The 20,000-nt window shown below is 44.2% G+C and overlaps 1 protein-coding gene across 1 annotated transcript in view; it reads left to right on the top strand.

Moving 5' to 3' along the window:
- slc9a5 (solute carrier family 9 member A5) overlaps window positions 1–20,000 on the top strand; it is a gene marked incomplete at its 3' end in the record, with an annotated part of 43,137 nt that overhangs the window by 22,758 nt on the left and 379 nt on the right. The window contains exons 9-16 of the mRNA XM_079497417.1: window positions 2,026–2,096; window positions 7,048–7,174; window positions 10,437–10,525; window positions 11,299–11,419; window positions 13,181–13,330; window positions 15,485–15,557; window positions 17,639–17,770; window positions 18,940–19,373. Coding sequence (XP_079353543.1) covers window positions 2,026–2,096; window positions 7,048–7,174; window positions 10,437–10,525; window positions 11,299–11,419; window positions 13,181–13,330; window positions 15,485–15,557; window positions 17,639–17,770; window positions 18,940–19,373 — 1,197 coding nt within the window. The remainder of the gene's footprint in view (window positions 1–2,025; window positions 2,097–7,047; window positions 7,175–10,436; window positions 10,526–11,298; window positions 11,420–13,180; window positions 13,331–15,484; window positions 15,558–17,638; window positions 17,771–18,939; window positions 19,374–20,000) is intronic.

Raw genomic sequence — 20,000 nt, 5'->3', positions numbered from 1 at the left:
TAGGTCTGCTATTTTTCAATAGCTAAAGCATAACATAATGCTAACACCAAAAAGGGTTCCCGCCCAAAATGGGTTAAATCGTTGTCACTGCAGGGAGCGCTGCATATTTACACTATGCTGGAAATGCCAGAAAGATGACGAGGCACCGAGTGTCTATTTTGCGCTGCATGTGCGTGCTCGTCTCTGCGTGGCGTTTTTATCTGGTCGCGGGAAGTCGAGACATTAGGACGTCCGAATGAGCATTTGAGAAGAGCGCCTTTGCGTTTTCAGCCGGGGGGGAAAAAGGCCACACTTAATATCGGCACATTACATTAGTGACATGGAGGGCGGCTGTGGCTCAGGAGGTAGAGCAGGTCGTCCAATGATCCCTGGGTCGGCGGTTCGAATCCCGGCTCCTCCTGTCCACATGTGGAAGTGTCCTTGGGCAAGACACTGAACCCTACATTGCCTCCAATGAGTTGGTCGCTGTGAGCTCGCCACTATTGGTGTGTGAATGTGGGAAGTGAGGACGCTGGCGTCGACTGTTCGCCGCTTCACCTCCCAATGTATGAATGAATGAACCATTGTAAAGCGCTTTGAGCACTTGGAAAAGCTCTATAAAAATGCAATTCATTATTATGGAATGTGAGATATCGGGGTTGCTGGCTGAACTCTTTGTGTCGTCACTAGAGAGCATGCAAGGGGTTTCCCACACAGTGCCGTTAGTGACAAGTCAACAGAGGGACTTGCTGTGCAGTATGCCTGTGATGTGAGAGACCTCGCCACTCGCAGACACTCTGGGCTCCATCTTGCGCCACCCCCAGGCACCCCCCCTCCCCCCAAAATCGAAAATGTTTCTTCCCCCTTCATAAAATATCAACAGCGTATTATTAGATTTCAAAGCATGAACAGCATACAGCACTTTCAGACTGGCTGAAAGATGTGAACACACTGTTATCAACAATACTTAACAGCATGAGAGAGAGGCTGCGTCAACTGTCTATAAACACAAGAGACGGACAGATGGACAAACCATCCATCCGGCTGTAGTTGGCGCCCTCCAGTGGTTGGCGCCCTGGGCAATTGCCCACTTTGCCAGTGCCTTCCGCCGGCCCTGGCCACCCCTTACCCCTTATCCCTAAACTTATTTGCCATTTTTTTACTATTTTAAAACATTTAAAAATTGTTCAACTAGCCAATCTACATCGACACGTTGTTATAGCTTGTAGATCGGCTATTTGTACTATTTCAAAATGTTTTAAAATAGTAAAAAATGGCAATTAAGTTTAGGGATAAGGGGTAAGGGGTGGCACAAGATATAGGGCTCTGTCTATGTCATAGAGTGGAGAATGCCATCTGGTTTAATGTCACAGAATGCACAGGGCCATGTAGAGCAGCATGATAAATGGTTAACTTTATATTGTGTTTTATTGCTTTATTTATATTTTGAGTTTCATGTGATTATGCATGCTGTGTTTCATTTCTGTGTTATGTTTGATGAGTGCCGTGCGCTATGATAGCGATGGACAATGAACATTATGCCACAGTATTGTTTACCTGTCAGGTGCTCTAACCGAGGCGTGTGCAGCCTATCAGATACAGACTGAGTCAAGACATTCAATCGCCAGTGAAAACTCCACGCCCAAATAAAAGGCGCACCTAGATCCTACCTCGGGGCTCTCTCTCTCTGCTCAGACAGTGCCTGCTGCCGCCGTCGTCGGACCACGCCAGACCTCTCTCTCTGTCCTCTTCTCCCTACATGTTGTAGGCCAGATAAAATATATGTCTATTTATCTGTGTCTCTCTCTCTCTCTCTCTCTCTCTCTCTCTCTCTCTCTTTCTCTCTCTCTCTCTCTCTCTCTCTCTCTCTCTCTCTCTCTCCGCGTGTGTGTTTGTCTCTGTCTATAATCGTAACTGCAAGAAGTGTCTTAATAGATCAATCAAACCAAGCCGTGATTATCATCATAAGCCTAATGAACGGAGACATGAGATTAACTAGTCCCTGTGTCTAACCTTTGACCCCCTTGCTGACCTCTGTGCCTCCAGGCGTTTGACCACATCCTGGCAGCTGTTGAAGACATCGCCGGACTGCAGGGATACCACCACTGGAGAGACAAGTAATCACACACTAATACTATGTTAGCATCTAATACAGTAACGTTAAGTTATCAAAGTAAAAAAGGTCAAAGTCGTACTGTTTGTCACACACGATACCGCAGTGACATTTGTTCTCCGCATTGCGACCCATCTCTTGGGAGCGGTGACATTTTAATGTTAACCCATTGAGACCTGGAACGCATCCATGTCACGTTAGCGTTTAACCACATTAACCATTAACCCATTTTGGGGCGGGAACCCCTTTTGGTGTTTTAAACATTGTTATAATTTAGCTATTGAAAAATAGCAGATCTACAAGCTCATAGCGCGCCACCGAGTGGCGCGCTATGAACTTGTAGGTCTGCTATTTTTGAAAAATCGTTAAAATGTGCCTCAAATCTTTCCGAAAATTGTCATGATTTAGAAAACTTTTTTTTTTAAATTTCGACGTCAGGCCTGAATGGGTTAAGGATGGATGTATAGAAAGAAAGAGGCCAACAGTCTTGTGTAAAACCCGGTGGTGTGTTCTACCGTTATACGCAGTGGCGTGCACAGATAGACACTAGGGGGTGCTAGAGCACCCCCTGCCCTTTTGGCATTGTGCCTTTTGAAAAAAAAAATCACACCCGTGTGAACTGAGTGGTGCAAGGTCTTATATAGCCTGATCAGCTGTGGTCTGACGTAATGTCAGTGACCATAGTAACCATGCTCATTCTTTTGGGCCCCACGTACAGGTACACACAAACACGGATACTAACAAAGCTGGTTGTTGGAGTAGTTTGCACCACTCAAAAAAAAACTTTTACAGTATGTGGACCATGGTGACATTGATCAATTCTTTTATATCTAATATATTATTTAGGCCCCAAAATCTATAAATCTCACATTATTAAGGCAACCAGCCGGTTCCACACGCTGCACAAGGTTAGGTGCCCTTTTTTTCACTTGAGCACCTGCCCCTCTAAATGTCTGTGCACGCCACTATATAAACCATTACATCCATTGGCCATCGCACAAGGCATATAGCCGATACACGCGCATGTCGCACAAGGGAATAATTAGTGTATACCGTCTGATAAAAGCCTATAGGCTGCAGCCACTGGTAAAAATCAATAGAGAAGCTGTACAATGTTGAATAGAGTAACTCTAGAAGTATAAATAATCCAAAAACTACACACCGGTACTCAAAATAAGGTGCACATTAATCAAAATGTCAAATACAGTACACAATGGTCATTATCCCATTTTGGGCGGGAACCCCTTTTGGTGTTTTAAACATTGTTATAATTTAGCTATTGAAAAATAGCAGATCTACAACCTCGTAGCGTGCCACCGAGTGGCGCGCTATGAGCTTGTAGGTCTGCTATTTTTCAAAGAATCGTGAAAATGTGCCTCAAATCTTTCAGAGTTTCAGTTTTTAACTCAAATCTTTGCTTCTGGGGAGAGGGTCCCTTGAACAACATATTTGGGGGTCGGTGGCCAAATACAGATAATTTTTGGGGTCCTTGACATGAAATATTGAGAACCACTGATATAGAAACAAGTAAAAAATTAATGTCAGGCCTAAATGGGTTATTAGACCAGGGTACACCGTGGCCTGTTGGTCATACAGTAAGTCCATCTGGTTTTGTACAGTATGCTATCCTCTCCCTATGGACTCTTCTGGTTGTCAAGGGCAGTGGTTCTCAAACGTCTTCACGTCAAGGTCCCCCAAATTGACACTCATTATCCCGCAGACCCCCATTTTGAAATGATATGCCAGGGACCCCCCCATAAGAGAAGATTTGTACGGCTCTAGCAGTGTTTCTATGTCAGTGGCGCTCTACAATTTCATGTCAAGGACCCCCAGAATTATCTGTATTTGGCAGCCGACCTCCATCTGAAAATATGTTGTTCCAGGGACCTCCCAGGAGCAGAGATTTGAGTTAAAAACGTTCCAAATTTGCACCACATTATCACGATTTTTCAAAAATACAAGCTTGTAGATCTGCTATTTTTCAATAGCTAAATTATAACATGGTGTTATAATAACAGACCCTCCTCCTATGTTTTATTAGTTTTTTCAATGTGTGAGTGTTTGTTCAATGACACAAGGTCTCTCTGTCTCTCCAGTTCTTTAATAAAACAGAAAATAATGGTTCAGGTATAGGCTGCCAATTTCATCCAAACAGGAAAGAGTACCCACTTTATTATCAGCTGCAATGTTTCGGTGCTCCAGTTCCAATTATGTAGGCTGCGCTTTTCTATGTGTGTCACCACTTCCAATTTAATTTGTTTATCGTGTATCTTCGTGTGAGTTCTTTCTTCTGATTGGGTACAAATTCATATTGTGACCTGAAAATGCATTTTCTATTAACTGAAGAGTCTGAGAGAGTGCTTTTTACTGATAGCAATGGTTATTATCAGAGTATAGATTATTTAAACAATCTACTGACTGCACCTTTTGGGCGGGAACCCCTTTTGGAAAATAGCAGATCTACAAGCCTATAGCGCGCCACCGAGTGGCGTGCTATGAGCTTGTAGGTCTGCTATTTTTGAAAAATCGAACAACGACTGACATAGAAACATAGCTTTTTCGGAAAACTGTCAGGATGTAGAAGACATTTTTAGAATCTGATCTCGGGTCAAAATGGGCTAAGTGATCCGGGTGCATAATGGATGTAAAGCAATCCCCCGCAGAACTCGTCCACATCATGGTGTGATCCAGCCCCGAAGCTGAATGAATTATCTGAACCCTTTCAGAAAGCTTCCGACAATAGATCCTAACCCTCTTACAGTGATTTTTGGAATTCCAGCTGAGCCCAATTAACCCATTTTGGACTGAGGTCGATTAAATTAAAAAAGGCTTCTAAATCCTAACATCATGTTTCTATGTCAGTGGTGCTCAACCTTTTTCACGTCAAGGACCCCCAGAATTATCTCCATTGGGCCACGAACCCCCATCTCAAAATATGTAGTTCCAGGGACCCCCCAGAAGCCAATATTTTAGTTAAAAATGTTCGCTCTGAAATATATATTCAATGATTTGCGCCACGATTTTTCAAAAATAGCAGACCTACAAGCTCGTAGCGCGCCACTCGGTGGCGCGCTATGAGCTTGTAGATCTGCTATTTTTCAATAGCTAAAGCATAACATAATGCTAACACCAAAAGGGGTTCCCGCCCAGAATGGCTTAACCTACTGCTATACAAGGGGTAATGGACTTCACCTCTTTGTTAGCTACATGCGTCATAGTAGCTACTCAAGCATGCGGGAAACATGCCTTTCCTCATTTTGTATTTATGTATTCATCTATCCATCCATCCCCACGACTTTGCAACCCATTGTTTCACCCTGCAGTGTCAATTCTCTAATGTAAGTGTTGGGGCGCTATACACTCCCACTCTGCCAACCTGGGGAGAGCAACGGACTGACCTCATGCTTCCTTCTATGCACGAGAAGTCCGCTTCTTTTGACCTGCCAGGGGGGGAAGTTTCCCTGGGTTGGACGTAGCCGCGTGGAAGGATTGTTATTCCAACCAGCCACGGCTGGCCAGGGGGAGGTAGTTTAGAGACCAGGATTACTGCCTGTTTTTCTTTTTAAGTATTTTTTATCCCACAATTTTGTAACCCATTTTTCACCCCTGCGTGAATTATCTAATGTGATCCTGGGCTCTACACACCCTCCGCCAGCCTAGTCCCCATATATATGGGGGACATGGGGAGAGCAACGGACTTGAACTCATGCTTCCTTCATGCCTGAGTGTCCAAGTTGCTCCTTTACACCTGACAGGGGGGAGTTTCCCTGGTTGGACGTAGCGCGTGGAAGGAACACGTTATTCCAACCAGTTCCTTTCCCCTCCATCAGGCGCCCCGGCTGGCCAGGGGGAGGCATTTTAGAGACCAGGATTACTGCATGTTTTTTGTGAGGGTACCTACCCTAGGGGACACGGGGAGAACATGCAAACTCCACACAGAAAGGCCCTTTCGCCAACCCCACCTCGGGTATGGGCACTGATGACGCGGAGGAGGAAACACGCCGCCAGCACCCACAGCGTCCTTAGCGGGAATCGAACCCAGGACCTTCTAGCTGTGAGGCGACAGCACTACCAACTGTGCCACCGTGCCCCCTTACTGCCTGTTTTTTGTGAGGGTACCTACCCTAGGGGACACGGGGAGAACAAGTGAGGGTACCTACCCTAGGGGACACGGGGAGAACAAGTGAGGGTACCTACCCTAGGGGACACGGGGAGAACATGCTAACTCCACACAGAAAAGCCCTTTTGCCAACCCCACCTATAGGGTATGGGCACTGATGACGTGGAGGAGAGAACACGCCCCCCCAGCGCCCACAGCGTCCCCAGCGGGATGACCTTCTAGCTGTGAGGCGACAGCGCTATACCGACTGCGCCACCCTTATTTATTTGTTATTTTATTCTTTTATTTGTATTTTGTTTCTGTGACGACCAGGTTTTGTTATTGGGTGGGCTGGGTGTCGAATGTCTTTCAACCCATTTTTGGCGGGAACCCCTTTTGGTGTTAGCATTATGTTATGCTTTAGCTATTGAAAAATAGCAGATCTACAAGCTCGTAGCGCGCCACCAAGTGGCGCGCTACGAGCTTGTAGATCTGCTATTTTTTTTAAATCGTGAAAATGCAGTGCAAATCATTGAATATATATGCTTTCAGAACGTTTTTTAACTCAAATCTTTGCTTAATTCTGGGAGGTCACTGGAACATATTTTCAGATGGGAGTCCGTGGCCAATTACATATATTTTTGGGGGTCCTTGACATGAAAATATTTGAGAACGACTGACATAGATACATGAAGTTTTTCAGAAAACTATCTTTAGAAGACATTTGTAGAATCGTTCCCAGGTCTAAATGGGTTAAAAGAACAACTAAAATACATTTCTAAATGTCTCTCTCTCTCTCTCTCTCTCTCTCCCTCTCTTTCTCTCTCTCTCTCTCTCTCTCTCTCTCTCTCTGCAGATGGGAGCAGTTTGATAAGAACTACCTCAGTAAATTGTTGCTGAGGCGTTCGGTGTACAGGAAGAGTGACCTCTGGGAGGTCTATCAGAAGATCAACATCAGGGACGCTATCAGTGTCATCGACCAGGTAACGAGGAGGAAGATATTTACATATTATATAAACACATAAACATTGTTCTAAATAAATCTGAAGGACATACAAGAACATGGGAGCGTGAGGCTATATGAACTAGCAGAGCTCATTATTATTCTCTCTGGTTGTCATTACTGTGGGGAACCAGGGGAGGGCGCTATTATACAACACATTACATACAGTGTATACTTCTCTGACACAGGAGTTGATCAGTCTTGACATATATACACAGTACAAAACATTAGAATCAAACGCATCGTACGAAGAAGGAAAAAACCGGAACATGTTCTCTTCTCTTCTGAATAAAGATGACATGGCGGGAGGGCAGGAGGTAAATAAAAAGGAGGAGGGAGGGAGGGGGGGAAAGTGGAGTGATATATAAGAGATAGTCTTGTGCGTGCGTGCGTGCGTGCGTGCGTGCGTGCGTGCGTGCGTGCGTGCGTGCGTGCGTGCGTGCGTGCGTGCGTGCGTGCGTGCGTGCGTGCGTGCGTGCGTGCGTGCGTGCGTGCGTGCGTGCGTGCGTGTGTGCCTGTGTGTGTGTGCGTGTGTGCGTGCGTGCGTGCGTGCGTGCATGTAATCTAAAAGGAGACACCGTTATCCAGGCCATCACGTAACCAAAAGGTCACATTTTCAAGCCCAGCTGGATGTAACCTGTAGCTTCGATGCAGTCATGTGTGCTCTTGGGTAAAGACACTGGGCCACTATACCTGTTCAATTGTCTGTGTACAAAACAACAAAGATACACACAAAGGCCAAGAATGGACAGCTCTTGTCATACTTTAGTGTCCTGGCGTATCGAATGGGTCGGGTTAAATAGCACACAGAACTGGTTTAACAATAATTTAACTCTTGAGAGTGTAAAATGTTAAAGATCTATAAGGGTCCATTTGGTTACCAACTCTCCATCATTTAGCTGGGGACAAGCTGGAACCCCCTCAAGGACCACTGGTGGTCCCCGGACCGCTGGTTGAGAACCACTGATTGGACAGGACAGAACAGGAATAGAGAGAAAGAAGGGGAGTGGTCAATCGCCGGGAAAAAAAAGGTTGAGGTCAGCCTATAGCTTTGATTTGTGGTGCGTCACATCCGTCACGCGGTGACGAGGGTCAGCCATCGGTTTGCAGCTTCATGACAGGGCATAGCACTTTTCTGGACCCACTGAAAACTCTCCAATTCATTTTTCCATTATAGATTTTCTCAAATATTTATATCAATTATTCTAACGCCAGGGCTCCACGGGACGCGTTGCGTCTCCGTCGCGTGCGTAAAAAAACGCACCGGTTCAATTTTAATGCACGTGTCGCGTCTCCGTCAACGCAACGCAACGCGGGCAGTGGAGCCACCCTTCATTGATTAAAAAGGGAACATTCCCTGACGGTGACGGAGACGCGACGCTGACGCTGACGCGATGCTGACGCGCCCGGTGGAGCCCTGGTGTAAGGCTAGAATCAGCCATCCATGATCCTTGGTGAATCATGAGTCATGATTAATAACAATAATAACAATATTATAATATTTAATGATATACTGCATACTAAATACCCTTTGTTTAGCGTTTTGCTTTTGCTTTTCCCCCCCACAGAATCAAAGGTTTTATGGTCATGACTCACCACTGGATGGCTTGATTCTAATCTTACAATAATCTATATAAATATTTTTGTAAATCTCTATGGGAAAAATGAATGGCCGATTTTTCAGTGGGTCCAGACTAGGGCATTCACTTATAGTCATTTGACTAGTTGCCTAGTTTACTAGTCAACTAGTTTTTTATGTAAAAACAAATAAAATAAATAGATTTTTTTTGTTTTTGTTTTTGGAAATAAATATATGTACATTTAAAAACTGCGTACATTGGTGACTATAACTATAATCTCCCTGATCTTGAGGCCTACAAAATCAGAAAATTGTTTTTTTTCTTTTTTTCCCCTTATCAACTAGTCAACTAGTACCAACAAGGTTGACTAGTGGATTTACTAGTCGAGTAGTTGCTTAATGCCCTAGTCGAGACAACCACACCCACTGCTAATGACTTGTAGCCTGTATAGGTAAACTACAAGTCATTCTCTATGGAAGCCGTCGCTTTGTGTGTGAACACGGCAGAGAGACAGGTCAGTGAGTGAGGTGAAGCCGTCGCTCTGTGTGTGAACACGGCAGAGAGACAGGTCAGTGAGGTGAGGTGAAGCCGTCGCTTTGTGTGTGAACACAGCAGAGAGACAGGTCAGTGAGTGAGGTGAAGCCGTCGCTCTGTGTGTGAACACGGCAGAGAGACAGGTCAGTGAGGTGAGGTGAAGCCGTAGCTCTGTGTGTGAACACGGCAGAGAGACAGGTCAGTGAGGTGAGGTGAAGCCGTCGCTCTGTGTGTGAACACGGCAGAGAGACAGGTCAGTGAGTGAGGTGAAGCCGTCGCTTTGTGTGTGAACACAGCAGAGCGACAGGTCAGTGAGGTGAGGTGAAGCCGTAGCTCTGTGTGTGAACACAGCAGAGAGTCAGATCTATATCAGAGCAGAGGAATGTGGAGGGAAAAACTCCAGACAAGACCAGACTTCTGCTGGATTCTTTGACAGAGCGGCACATTGGTCCCTCTTTTTTTTACATGTTCTTCATTTTCCGTATATATATAGCTCACGTCACGTCTAATTTATAACCTATGGTTGTCATATATTAACACAGATTAAAGCGCAGTTTACACACATACAAATTAATAGCCGATATTAACTCACTGTCGTCGTAACAAGTCCACTCACCTTCAAATTTCCTATTTATTATTAATTGAGATAGTTTAGACATTTACTGCGTGCGTGCGTGCATGCGTGCGTGCGTGCGTGCGTGCGTGCGTGCGTGCGTGCGTGCGCATTGGGGGGTGTTGGGTCAACATGAGCTGGGCTCTAACTAAATGTCTCATGATAACATGGAGCCCGGTCCATTGCTATTATGGGATATGTATGTCTCTGGTGTTTCGTCAGGGTAACAGCCAGAAAGTATTCTCTCCATCTGTAATCCGATTGGCAGCATGGTTTACAGTTCTGTCTGTCTGTCTGTCTGTCTCTGTCTGTCTGTCTGTCTGTCTGTCTGTCTATATTGGTCTCTGACTAGCTGTCTGTCTCTCTCTAATAACGCAGTAGTTGATTAACTGTGTGTGTGTGTGTGTGTGTGTGTGTGTGTGTGTGTGTGTGTGTGTGTGTGTGTGTGTGTGTGTGTGTGTGTGTGTGTGTGTGTGTGTGTGCGTTCGTGTGTGCGTTCGTGTGTCTGTGTGTAGGGAGGTAATGTTCTGACGTCAGCCAGATTGTCTCTCCCATCCGTGGCCAGCAGAGCATCCTTACCTGAAATGAATGTTGCCAATTACCTGTAAGACACTCACGCACTCACACACACACACACACACACACACACACACACACACACACACACACACACACATCACAATCTAAGTACAATTACATTTTCACATCAATTTTCACATCAATGATAAAACAAAGCAAAGCTAAAACTCCCCTAACGTGTGATACAACACGAGTTAAAAACCTGTTGTAGACATCCGTGGCTATAGGTCAATAAAACTAAATTGACCATATGTTATATGGGAGAACAGAACTTTAATTGAAGTCCTATAGGTCATTTACTTTTCATTGGAGCGTGTCCTTATATATTCCATGATCCCATTCCAGCAGAGATTTAATCAGTGGTGGAAAAAGTACTCAATTGTTTTACCTAAGTAAAAGTACCAATACTGCAATTTAGAACTACTTCGTTACAAGTAAAAGTACGGAATTGAAAATGTACTTGAGTAAAAGTACAAAAGTATCGGCATCAAAATGTACTTAAAGTACTAAAAGTAGCTCTCAAGTTGAAAAAGTGTGGGCACCCCTGCTCTATAGGCTAGGGTCAAAGGTTGCAGGCTATCTCTAATACAGACAACACTTCTCTGGACTCTTCATCAATCACAATAACATCTGGTGTATTAGCTGTCAGAGATGTTAAAGATGTGGGTTCAATAGTTCAATGTGATACAATGGTAATTAAAATGGTCCATCCATCCACCCACCCACACAACCATCCATCCATCCATCCACCCATACATCCATCCACCCATCCATCCATCCATCCTTCTATCCGTCTAGGCGTGAGAACGGCAGTGGCGTCTGTTTGGACCTGCAGGTGGACTCGGTGGGCGGGGTCAAGGTAGAGGAGGGGACTGAGACACATCACGTCCTCACAAACCTGTATAAACCCAGGAAACGGGTACGTAAACACACGCACGCACACACACACACGCACACACACACACACACACACACACACACACACACACACACACACACACACACACACACACACACACACACGTCCGCACTCATTCGGACACACGGTATTCACGGAGAGACGACAACAACACGGACCGCCTGGTGTTAGACGCGACTGCGCCACGGGCGTAGCAAGATTCTAGTTGTACAAAAACATGTAATGGCAGCTTTTTATGGGTCCTGTTTTCATACGAGTATTAATTAAAGTAACCGGAGGGATTGTTGAGAAGTCTAAAAAAGGGTTTAACCCATTTTGGCCTTACGTCGAAATTTAAAAAAATGTCTTCAAAATCCTGACAGTTTTCTGAGAAACCTTATGTTTCTGTATCAGTGGTGCTCAATATTTCATGTCAAGAACCCCAAAAACGTGTAATATGCTTGTTCCAGGGACCTCCCCAGAAGCAAAGATTTGAGTTCAAATGTTCACTCTGTAATAATATATATTCAAAGATTTGAGGCACATTTTCACGATTTTTCAAAAATAGCAGACCTACAAGTTCATAGCGCGCCACTCGGTGGCGCGCTATGAGCTTGTAGATCTGCTATTTTTCAATAGCTAAAGCATAACATAATGCTAACACCAAAAGGGGTTCCCGCCCAAAATGGGTCTAAATTACAGACTTGCAGTTATCTGAAGAATTGGGGCTGTTGTTGAAAAAAGATCATATCTTGTTCACCAACATCTCTAAAGGAAGCAAATGTGCCGTCTGCCTTTCAGGTTACTAATAGTTAAGGGAACCCGGTTTTAACGATGGTTCTAAAGGCGGAGATAAAAGAAAGAAGTCCTTTTGTGTGAAGAGATCTTCATCAGGGTCATAAATGTCACAGGGTCATTTTGGACACAGGGCGCATTCCAATATCACCTGGGCTTGCTGCAGGGCATTGAGAGCGGCTCATCAGATAAGCAGCAATAAACCAAATAAAATGGACATCATTGGCTTGTTTTGAAGTAATGCCAGTGAACAAAGTAGTAGTAGTCTGATTCTTATCTTATCTTCACTCTCTTTCTTCGGACTCTTTCACCCCGGGGCTTTGTAATAACGGGTGCAATACAAATCCCCCAAACCTATGAACCTATATGATTCAAAACCTGGCCAGGGGACTATACTCGCACGGACACGCGGGTATGTTATGTCTGTTTATAGGGAGAGAGAGAAGAGAAGAAGGGCCATGTGCAGGGGGTCCATCTGTCCTTACGCAAGTGGGATAGAAAAAAACATATATATCCCATTTTAGGCCTGACGTCGAAATAAATAAAAACGTCTTTTTTGTGCCACATTTTCATGATTTTTCAAAAATAGCAGACCTACAAGCTCGTAGCGCGCCACTCGGTGGCGCGCTATGAGCTTGTAGGTTATAGTCACATTACAGCCTAACTAAACCTGTATGTTTCAGTACCAGTCACATCACAGCCTAACTCAACCTGTATGTTTCAGTACCAGTCACATCACAGCCTAACTAAACCTGTATGTTTCAGTACCAGTCACATCACAGCCTAACTAAACCTGTATGTTTCAGTACCAGTCACATTACAGCCTAACTCAACCTGTACGTTTCAGTACCAGTCACATCACAGCCTAACTCAACCTGTATGTTTCAGTACCAGTCACATTACAGCCTAACTAAACCTGTATGTTTCAGTACCAGGGAACTAAACCTGTATGTTTCAGTACCAGGGAACTAAACTTGTATGTTTCAGTACCAGGCACATTACAGTCGTCACTTCATGTCGCTGGGCGATCAAGAGCGTCAGGAGAGAGAGGTGTTCCAGCGGAACATGAAGAGTCGCATGGAGACGTACAAATCGGGCCGACACAAACGCCACAAGAAGGACCGCAGCCAGAAGAAGGCAAGACTCTGTAATTATTATACACAGTAATAATAATGATGACGATATCATTATTATGCTTTTCTATTATAATTATTTACTCAATAAGTGTAGTTTGACTGTAGTTTGAAGCTTGACTGGTTTGACTTTCAATGGTTTGACTGTGGCGGCTGGCCTAACTATAATGTAGTTTCACATTAATGTAGTATTAACTTAGTATTTTGACATTATGTTATTCAATATTTCAGTATGACTGTAGTCTGTAGTTGACTGTGGACGCACGCACGCACGCACGCACGCACGCACGCACGCACGCACGCACGCACGCACGCACGCACATACATGGGGTGAGATTTGTCTACCCCATACTGCACACATGCGAGAGCTACTCACTAAAGACGGGTCTGTGTGTTGAAGTTTTATGGACGGCAAACATGTCCTGTATATGAGGCAACATGAGCTCACTATAACTTCTCTAACTTTGTACCGGGGGTAACTTAAATTCCTTCTGTTTGTGCGTGCGTTCGTGCATGTGTGCTTGTGTGCATGTGTGCATGTGTGCGTCCATGCATGAGAGAGTGGGGGTGAGACTAAATTGCCACCTTGCCACAGCAGACAGTTTTTCATTTTCCATTTGTCAGGATGTTTCATGATTACAGTGGAACCGTGCTTTGTTGTGAAACACAAAGAAAGAGGGAACACGCAGCACCGTGCATATAACGGAAAGAAACAGGAGAGGCTAATTGAGGGTTCTGGTTTTCCTTCACTTAACCCATTTTAGGCGGGAACCCCTTTTGGTGTTAGCATTATGTTATGCTTTAGCTATTGAAAAATAGCAGATCTACAAGCTGGCGCGCTATGAGCTTGTAGGTCTGCTATTTTTGAAAAATCGTTAAAATGGTGGTGCAAATCATTGAATATATATTTCAGAGCGAACATTTTTAACTAAAATATTTGCTTCTGGGGGGTCCCTGGAACTACATATTTCCCAATAGAGATAATTCTGGGGGTACTTGACATGAAAAAGGTTGAGCAGCAGTCACATAGAAACATGGGTTTTTCAGAAAGATGATTTAGAAGCCTTTTTTTTTATCAAACTCAGTCCAAAATGGGTTAAGCTGCTGTCAGAACATGTAGGACTACACACGTTTTAGTAGGCTGGTGTAGAGTAGGTTGAGAAAAGCAGACACAGTGTGACCTAAATAAATAATAAATAATGTATATGAAGCATAATAGAAGCTTACAGGAGTGATGTACAATAATGTACAATCGGTTCTCTAGATATATTTATATATTATAGCTATATGGTGGCAACTAGCTCTGGTCCATAGCTCTAATGCGTTGCATTTAGAGCTATGTCACTTTCAACTTCCACCGCTCGCATGAATACGAGACCACCCCAGAGCTAGGTGGCAACTAGCTGCAATTTTGCCATTGACAGCCCATACATCCAAACAGAAAAGTCCTATCTGATTGTGTTAAACAACTTCAAACTCACCGACATTGTAGCTGTGCGAAAAGTTTGAATTATCCTCTATCTCCTCCTCTTATCTTTCTTTTTTTTTTAAATATTTTTTATCCCACGATTTTGTAACCCATTTTTCTCTACGCACCCTCCGCCAACCTAGTCCCCATATATGGGGGACATGGGGAGAGCAACAGACTTGAACTCATGCTTCCTTCATGCCTGAGTGTCCAAGTTGCTCCTTTACACCTGACAGGGGGGAGTTTCCCTGGTTGGACGTAACGCGTGGGAGGAACACGTTATTCCAACCAGTTCCTTTCCCCTCCATCAGGCGCCCCGGCTGGCCAGGGGGAGGCAGTTTAGATATGTTTTTTGTGAGGGTACCTACCCTAGGGGACACGGAGAGAACATGCAAACTCCACACAGAAAGGCCCTTTCGCCAACCCCGCCTCGGGTATGGGCCTCTTATCTTTCTATCTGCAAAGTGTTTGTTTCATAAAAATCCACCGTAGACATGTGAGCTACTTTCTGTCAAGAAATTCCTTGCAGGTGATTATTTTTCTAAGTGTCAAGAGTTTGGATAAGGTGTTTTTTTCGAGTCTTTAAAGAGTCCAGTGTCAGAGCACGGAGAACATCACATCCGGTGGATAGTAGTGGCATTGCATCCTATATTATTTTATTTTGACTATGTTATTTCTCGTCTTGCACAGAGGAGAGGGTCAGATGCCAAGGAGCAGGACACGGGTGACAAACCTCGACGCAACGTCAGCTGGCAGGATAAAGGTATAACGTCACGTTTGTTTCTTCTGTAATGATCTTAACCCATTTTGGGCGGGAACCCCTTTTGGTGTTTTAAAGGTATATTCAGTGATTTCACTTAATTAAAATATCACTTATTTTTTGGATAATCCTCCCTACTATAAAGTGTGCTGACCATATAAGGAGTTCTTCCCTGTCCCCAGTGAGCCCCTGGGGTCAAAAAACCCTAGTTTCGGTTTGGGCTTTGGGTGGCAAAGCCTTCCTCCAATCATGATCGAGTGGGGCGGGCCTTGGTGCACGTGCTGTTGGTCTGTTGTATTTCCCCCACTGTAGAGCGTGTGCATGTGCACATCTTGTTACCGGGTGGACCGGGGTTTTTTCCAAATCACTGAATGCTCCTTTAAGCCTTCTGTTCTGCTTTAGCTATTGAAAAATAACAAGCTCACAGTGTGCCACCGAGTGGCACGCTACGAGCTTTTAGGTCTGCTATTTTTGAAAAGTCGTGAAAATGTGGCTCAGATCATTGAATATATATTTTCAGAGCGAACATTTTTAACTAAAATATTGGCTTCTGGGGGGGTCCCTGGAACTACATATTTTGAGATGGGGGGTCCGTGGCCCAATGGAGATAATTCTGGGGGTCCTTGACATGAAAAAGGCTGAGCACCACTGACATAGAAACATGGGTTTTTCAGAAAGATGTTAGGATTTAGAAGCCTATTTTTTTAATCGATCTCAGTCCAAAATGGATTAAATCAGAGGTTGACACTGACCAGGTATTAACTATAGACTCACAGGGCAGTCTCTTAATGGCTTAGCTCGACTAGAGACTAGAGGACAGTTCTCCCATCGTGTATAAAAATAAATCCATCGTACGGTTGGTTTCAATGCACTACAGTAGGCGTAGGGCTTAGGCCTCACTCAGACCTTTACTGCATTGCTGTATGCTTGTTGGATGAATGTTGTGTAGTGTCATGGCCGCCCCAATGCATTTCCAATCGAAGTCACATGGTTTGTAGTCCACATTTTGGACTACAAGCTGTTGTATGGCTTTCGGCTGTGTTTCGACTGCGCCCCTCCCCCTCATACAACACAAATGTTGTGTCAAACCATGTGACTCCCATTGGAAATGCATTGGGGCGACCATGACACTACACAACATTCATCCAACAAGCATACAGCAATGCAGTAAAGGTCTGAATGAGGCCTTAGCAACCACCCATACGTGTGGGTAGACGAGATCTCCTATCGTCCTTTTCAACGTTGGACTGAAGGTATGAACAGCTATAGAATGTAATGAATATCTTTTCAGATGCATGTGTTCTTCTTTCTCCACTGCTGTATACCTACTGAAATGACCCTATACATGGGGATTAGGCATGTACGATACGTATCACGATATGAGGTTCACGATACGATTTTTCACGATATTTTCAACACAATTATTTTCCAGACAAATGATTTATCTTCCCCCCAAGCTTTTTTCACAATTTTTATTTAACTAACATTTAACATTTAACATTTAACATTTAACTACATTGCAAAAGTAGCATTACTTTTCATGTAAAATGACTTAATTTCTGTGCAACAACTGTAAACATGCTTTCATGTTTAAACCTAGCTCGAGTTAACATTTCTTCTTTTCTTTGATGGCATCTTAGGATAGATGTAGACCTATTTGACAGTGCAGAAACATAATTGCCTTCCTTGATGTATTAATGAGCATCAATAACGACCATCACCTGGGCACAGTCACAGACACATACAGCTCCCCTCTGCAGGCCTCTACTACTGAAAGTGACTGCATGGAGTCTGTCTCATTTCTCTCCAAAAGCATGTGAATATGATGGAATATGATTACAGCTCACATTTCATATCACACACTAGCCCCCCTAAAAAATAAAAAAATAAAAATTATTATTTTTTAATAAATCGATACATATAAATCGATATAATATCGATATATATCGATATACGATATATCGTTACATGCCTAATAGGGATACATAAAGGTTTTGCCACAATCAAATAAGGCTGAACAACTACAAACATGGTGTCTGTAGATTGTACGACTAGCAGAATGAGACGAGTCAGTGTGTTTACAGAACCGGTTCTGGTTTCCATGGAGCCAGAGGCGGACGACAGAGGAGACAACTCTGACACCGAGAAGGATGAAGACGTTGGCATCACCTTTGTGGCCCGGAATGCAGAAACCCCCAAAGAACGTCCCAAGTCAGGTGAGAACACACACACACATACGCGCGCACGCACGCAGGAACACTAGGGCATTAAGCGACTAGTAAATCTACTAGTCAACCTTTTTGGTACTAGTTGACTAGTTGATGAGAAAAAAAAGTTTATTTTTTATTTTTTCCCGATTTTGTAGGCCTCAAGATCAGGTAAATTATAGTTATAGTCACCAATGTACACCGTTTTTAAATGTACAAATATTTATTAACAAAACAAAACAAAAACTAGGCAATATTTATTAACAAAACAAAACAAAAACTAGGCAACTAGTCAACTAGTAAAAATGACTAAAAGTGAATGCCCTAAGACACACATACACACACACACACACACACACACACACACACACACACACACACACACACACACACACACACACACACACACGCGCGCGCATGCATGCATGCAGACACGCACAAGCACACACAGGGCAGTGTGTTGCTGCGTTCCCACGGGCAGATGCAAAGCTACAGTCTACCATTCATTGTCGATGGAAGCCGCCAGCGACATGAAGATGCACGGAGACCCATCTGACGTTTGTAGCCGCTGCAAAAGCTACAAAGCTACACATTGAAGCTGAGCTCATGGGTTCAACTTCCCAGATGCAAAGCTACAAAGCTACAACTGTCGCTGCAATGACACACGTCACTACGCACACACACGCCTGATGACGTCGACGACCGTGTGAGCGACAGATACACAACGCCACAAATATCCTGTGATCTTTGCATCTGCCTCGTGTGAATGCAGCATGTTCTAGGCCAGCAACGTCGACTAGTAAATCCACTAGTCCACTTTTCTTTCTTTTTTTTTTTTTTTCTCCGATTTTGTAGGCCTCAAGATCAGGTAGATTATAGTTAGTCACCAATGTACACAGTTTTTAAATGTACAAATATTTATTTCCCCCCCCAAAAAAAAAATGTATTTATTTATTTTTTACATAATAGGTGGTTAAACAACTAGTCGACTAGTAAACTAGGCAATTAGTCAACTAGTAAAAATGACTAGAAGTGAATGCCCTAGCATGTTCACTCCAGTACATGCTTTGATCCAGGTTCTTTCTTTCTTTCTTTCTTTCTTTCTTTCTTTCTTTCTTTCTTTCTTTCTTTCTTTCTTTCTTTCTTCCTTTCTTCCTTTCTCTCTCCGACACCTCCAGAGTGTTGTGGAAGCCCTTCCTCCGCCCTCCCGCCCGCGCCCCCTTCCCCCAACCTGCCGTGGAAGTCAGTGGGGGGGGTGGGCTCTCTGCCGCCCTGCGTCTCGGTGGAGACCAAGATCATCCCCGTGGACCTCCAGCAGGCCTGGAACCAAAGCATCTCGTCCCTGGAGAGCATCTCCTCCCCCGGCCCCGGCCCCAGCTCCGTCCTAAGCGAGCGCGTCCACCCCCGCCTCAGTGTCCTGGGGCTGGGCAGACTGGTGGCCCAGCGGCCCGTGTCCTACACTCCGGGCAGCACCATCACCATCACTCCGGGCAGCGTAGCCACCATGGCTATCGGGTCCATCGGGAGCCGAGGGGGACCCACACCCCAAATAGCCCATGGGGCTGCGGCCTTCCAGCTCTTCTCTGGGAGAAAGGAGGAAGAGGAGGAGGAGGTAGGACTATAACCCATTTTGACCTGAGATCAGATTCTAAAAAATGTCCTTCTACATCCTGACAGTTTTCTGAGAAAGCTATGTTTCTATGTCAGTCGTTCTTTTCGATTTTTCAAAAATAGCAGACCTACAAGCTCGTAGCGCGCCACTCGGTGGCGTGCTGTGAGCTTGTAGATCTGCTATTTTTCAATAGCTAAAGCATAACATAATGCTAACACCAAAAGGGGTTCCCGCCCAGAATGGGATAAACAACAAAACAACAAACAAACAAACAAGCAGTACCATCACTTCTTGCTCACATTATTGTATGCGAGTGAATTAAATGGCTGATTAAAATGGCTGATCTACAAGCTCACGATGCGTCCGCAATGAGACGCGTTGTGAGCTTTTAAATCTGCTATTTTGAAAAGATTATTACAAATTTTGAAAACTTTAAATGGGACATTCTGCACAATGAGTGCTTTCACTTTTGGTACTTTTTAAGTACATTTTGAAGCCAGTACTTTTTACTAAAGTAAAATTTGAATTCCGGACTTTTACTTGTAAAACAGAGTATTTCCTATAGAGGGTATGCATGTGACATCATCATCAAACCCGGAGGTCATGCGGGAACGCCTACTGAGTGGC

Source organism: Electrona antarctica (assembly GCF_951216825.1).
Source record: "Electrona antarctica genome assembly, chromosome: 3".
In the NCBI taxonomy this organism is placed as follows: Eukaryota; Metazoa; Chordata; class Actinopteri; order Myctophiformes; family Myctophidae; genus Electrona; species Electrona antarctica.
This window is presented reverse-complemented; position numbering and strand designations above follow the sequence as displayed.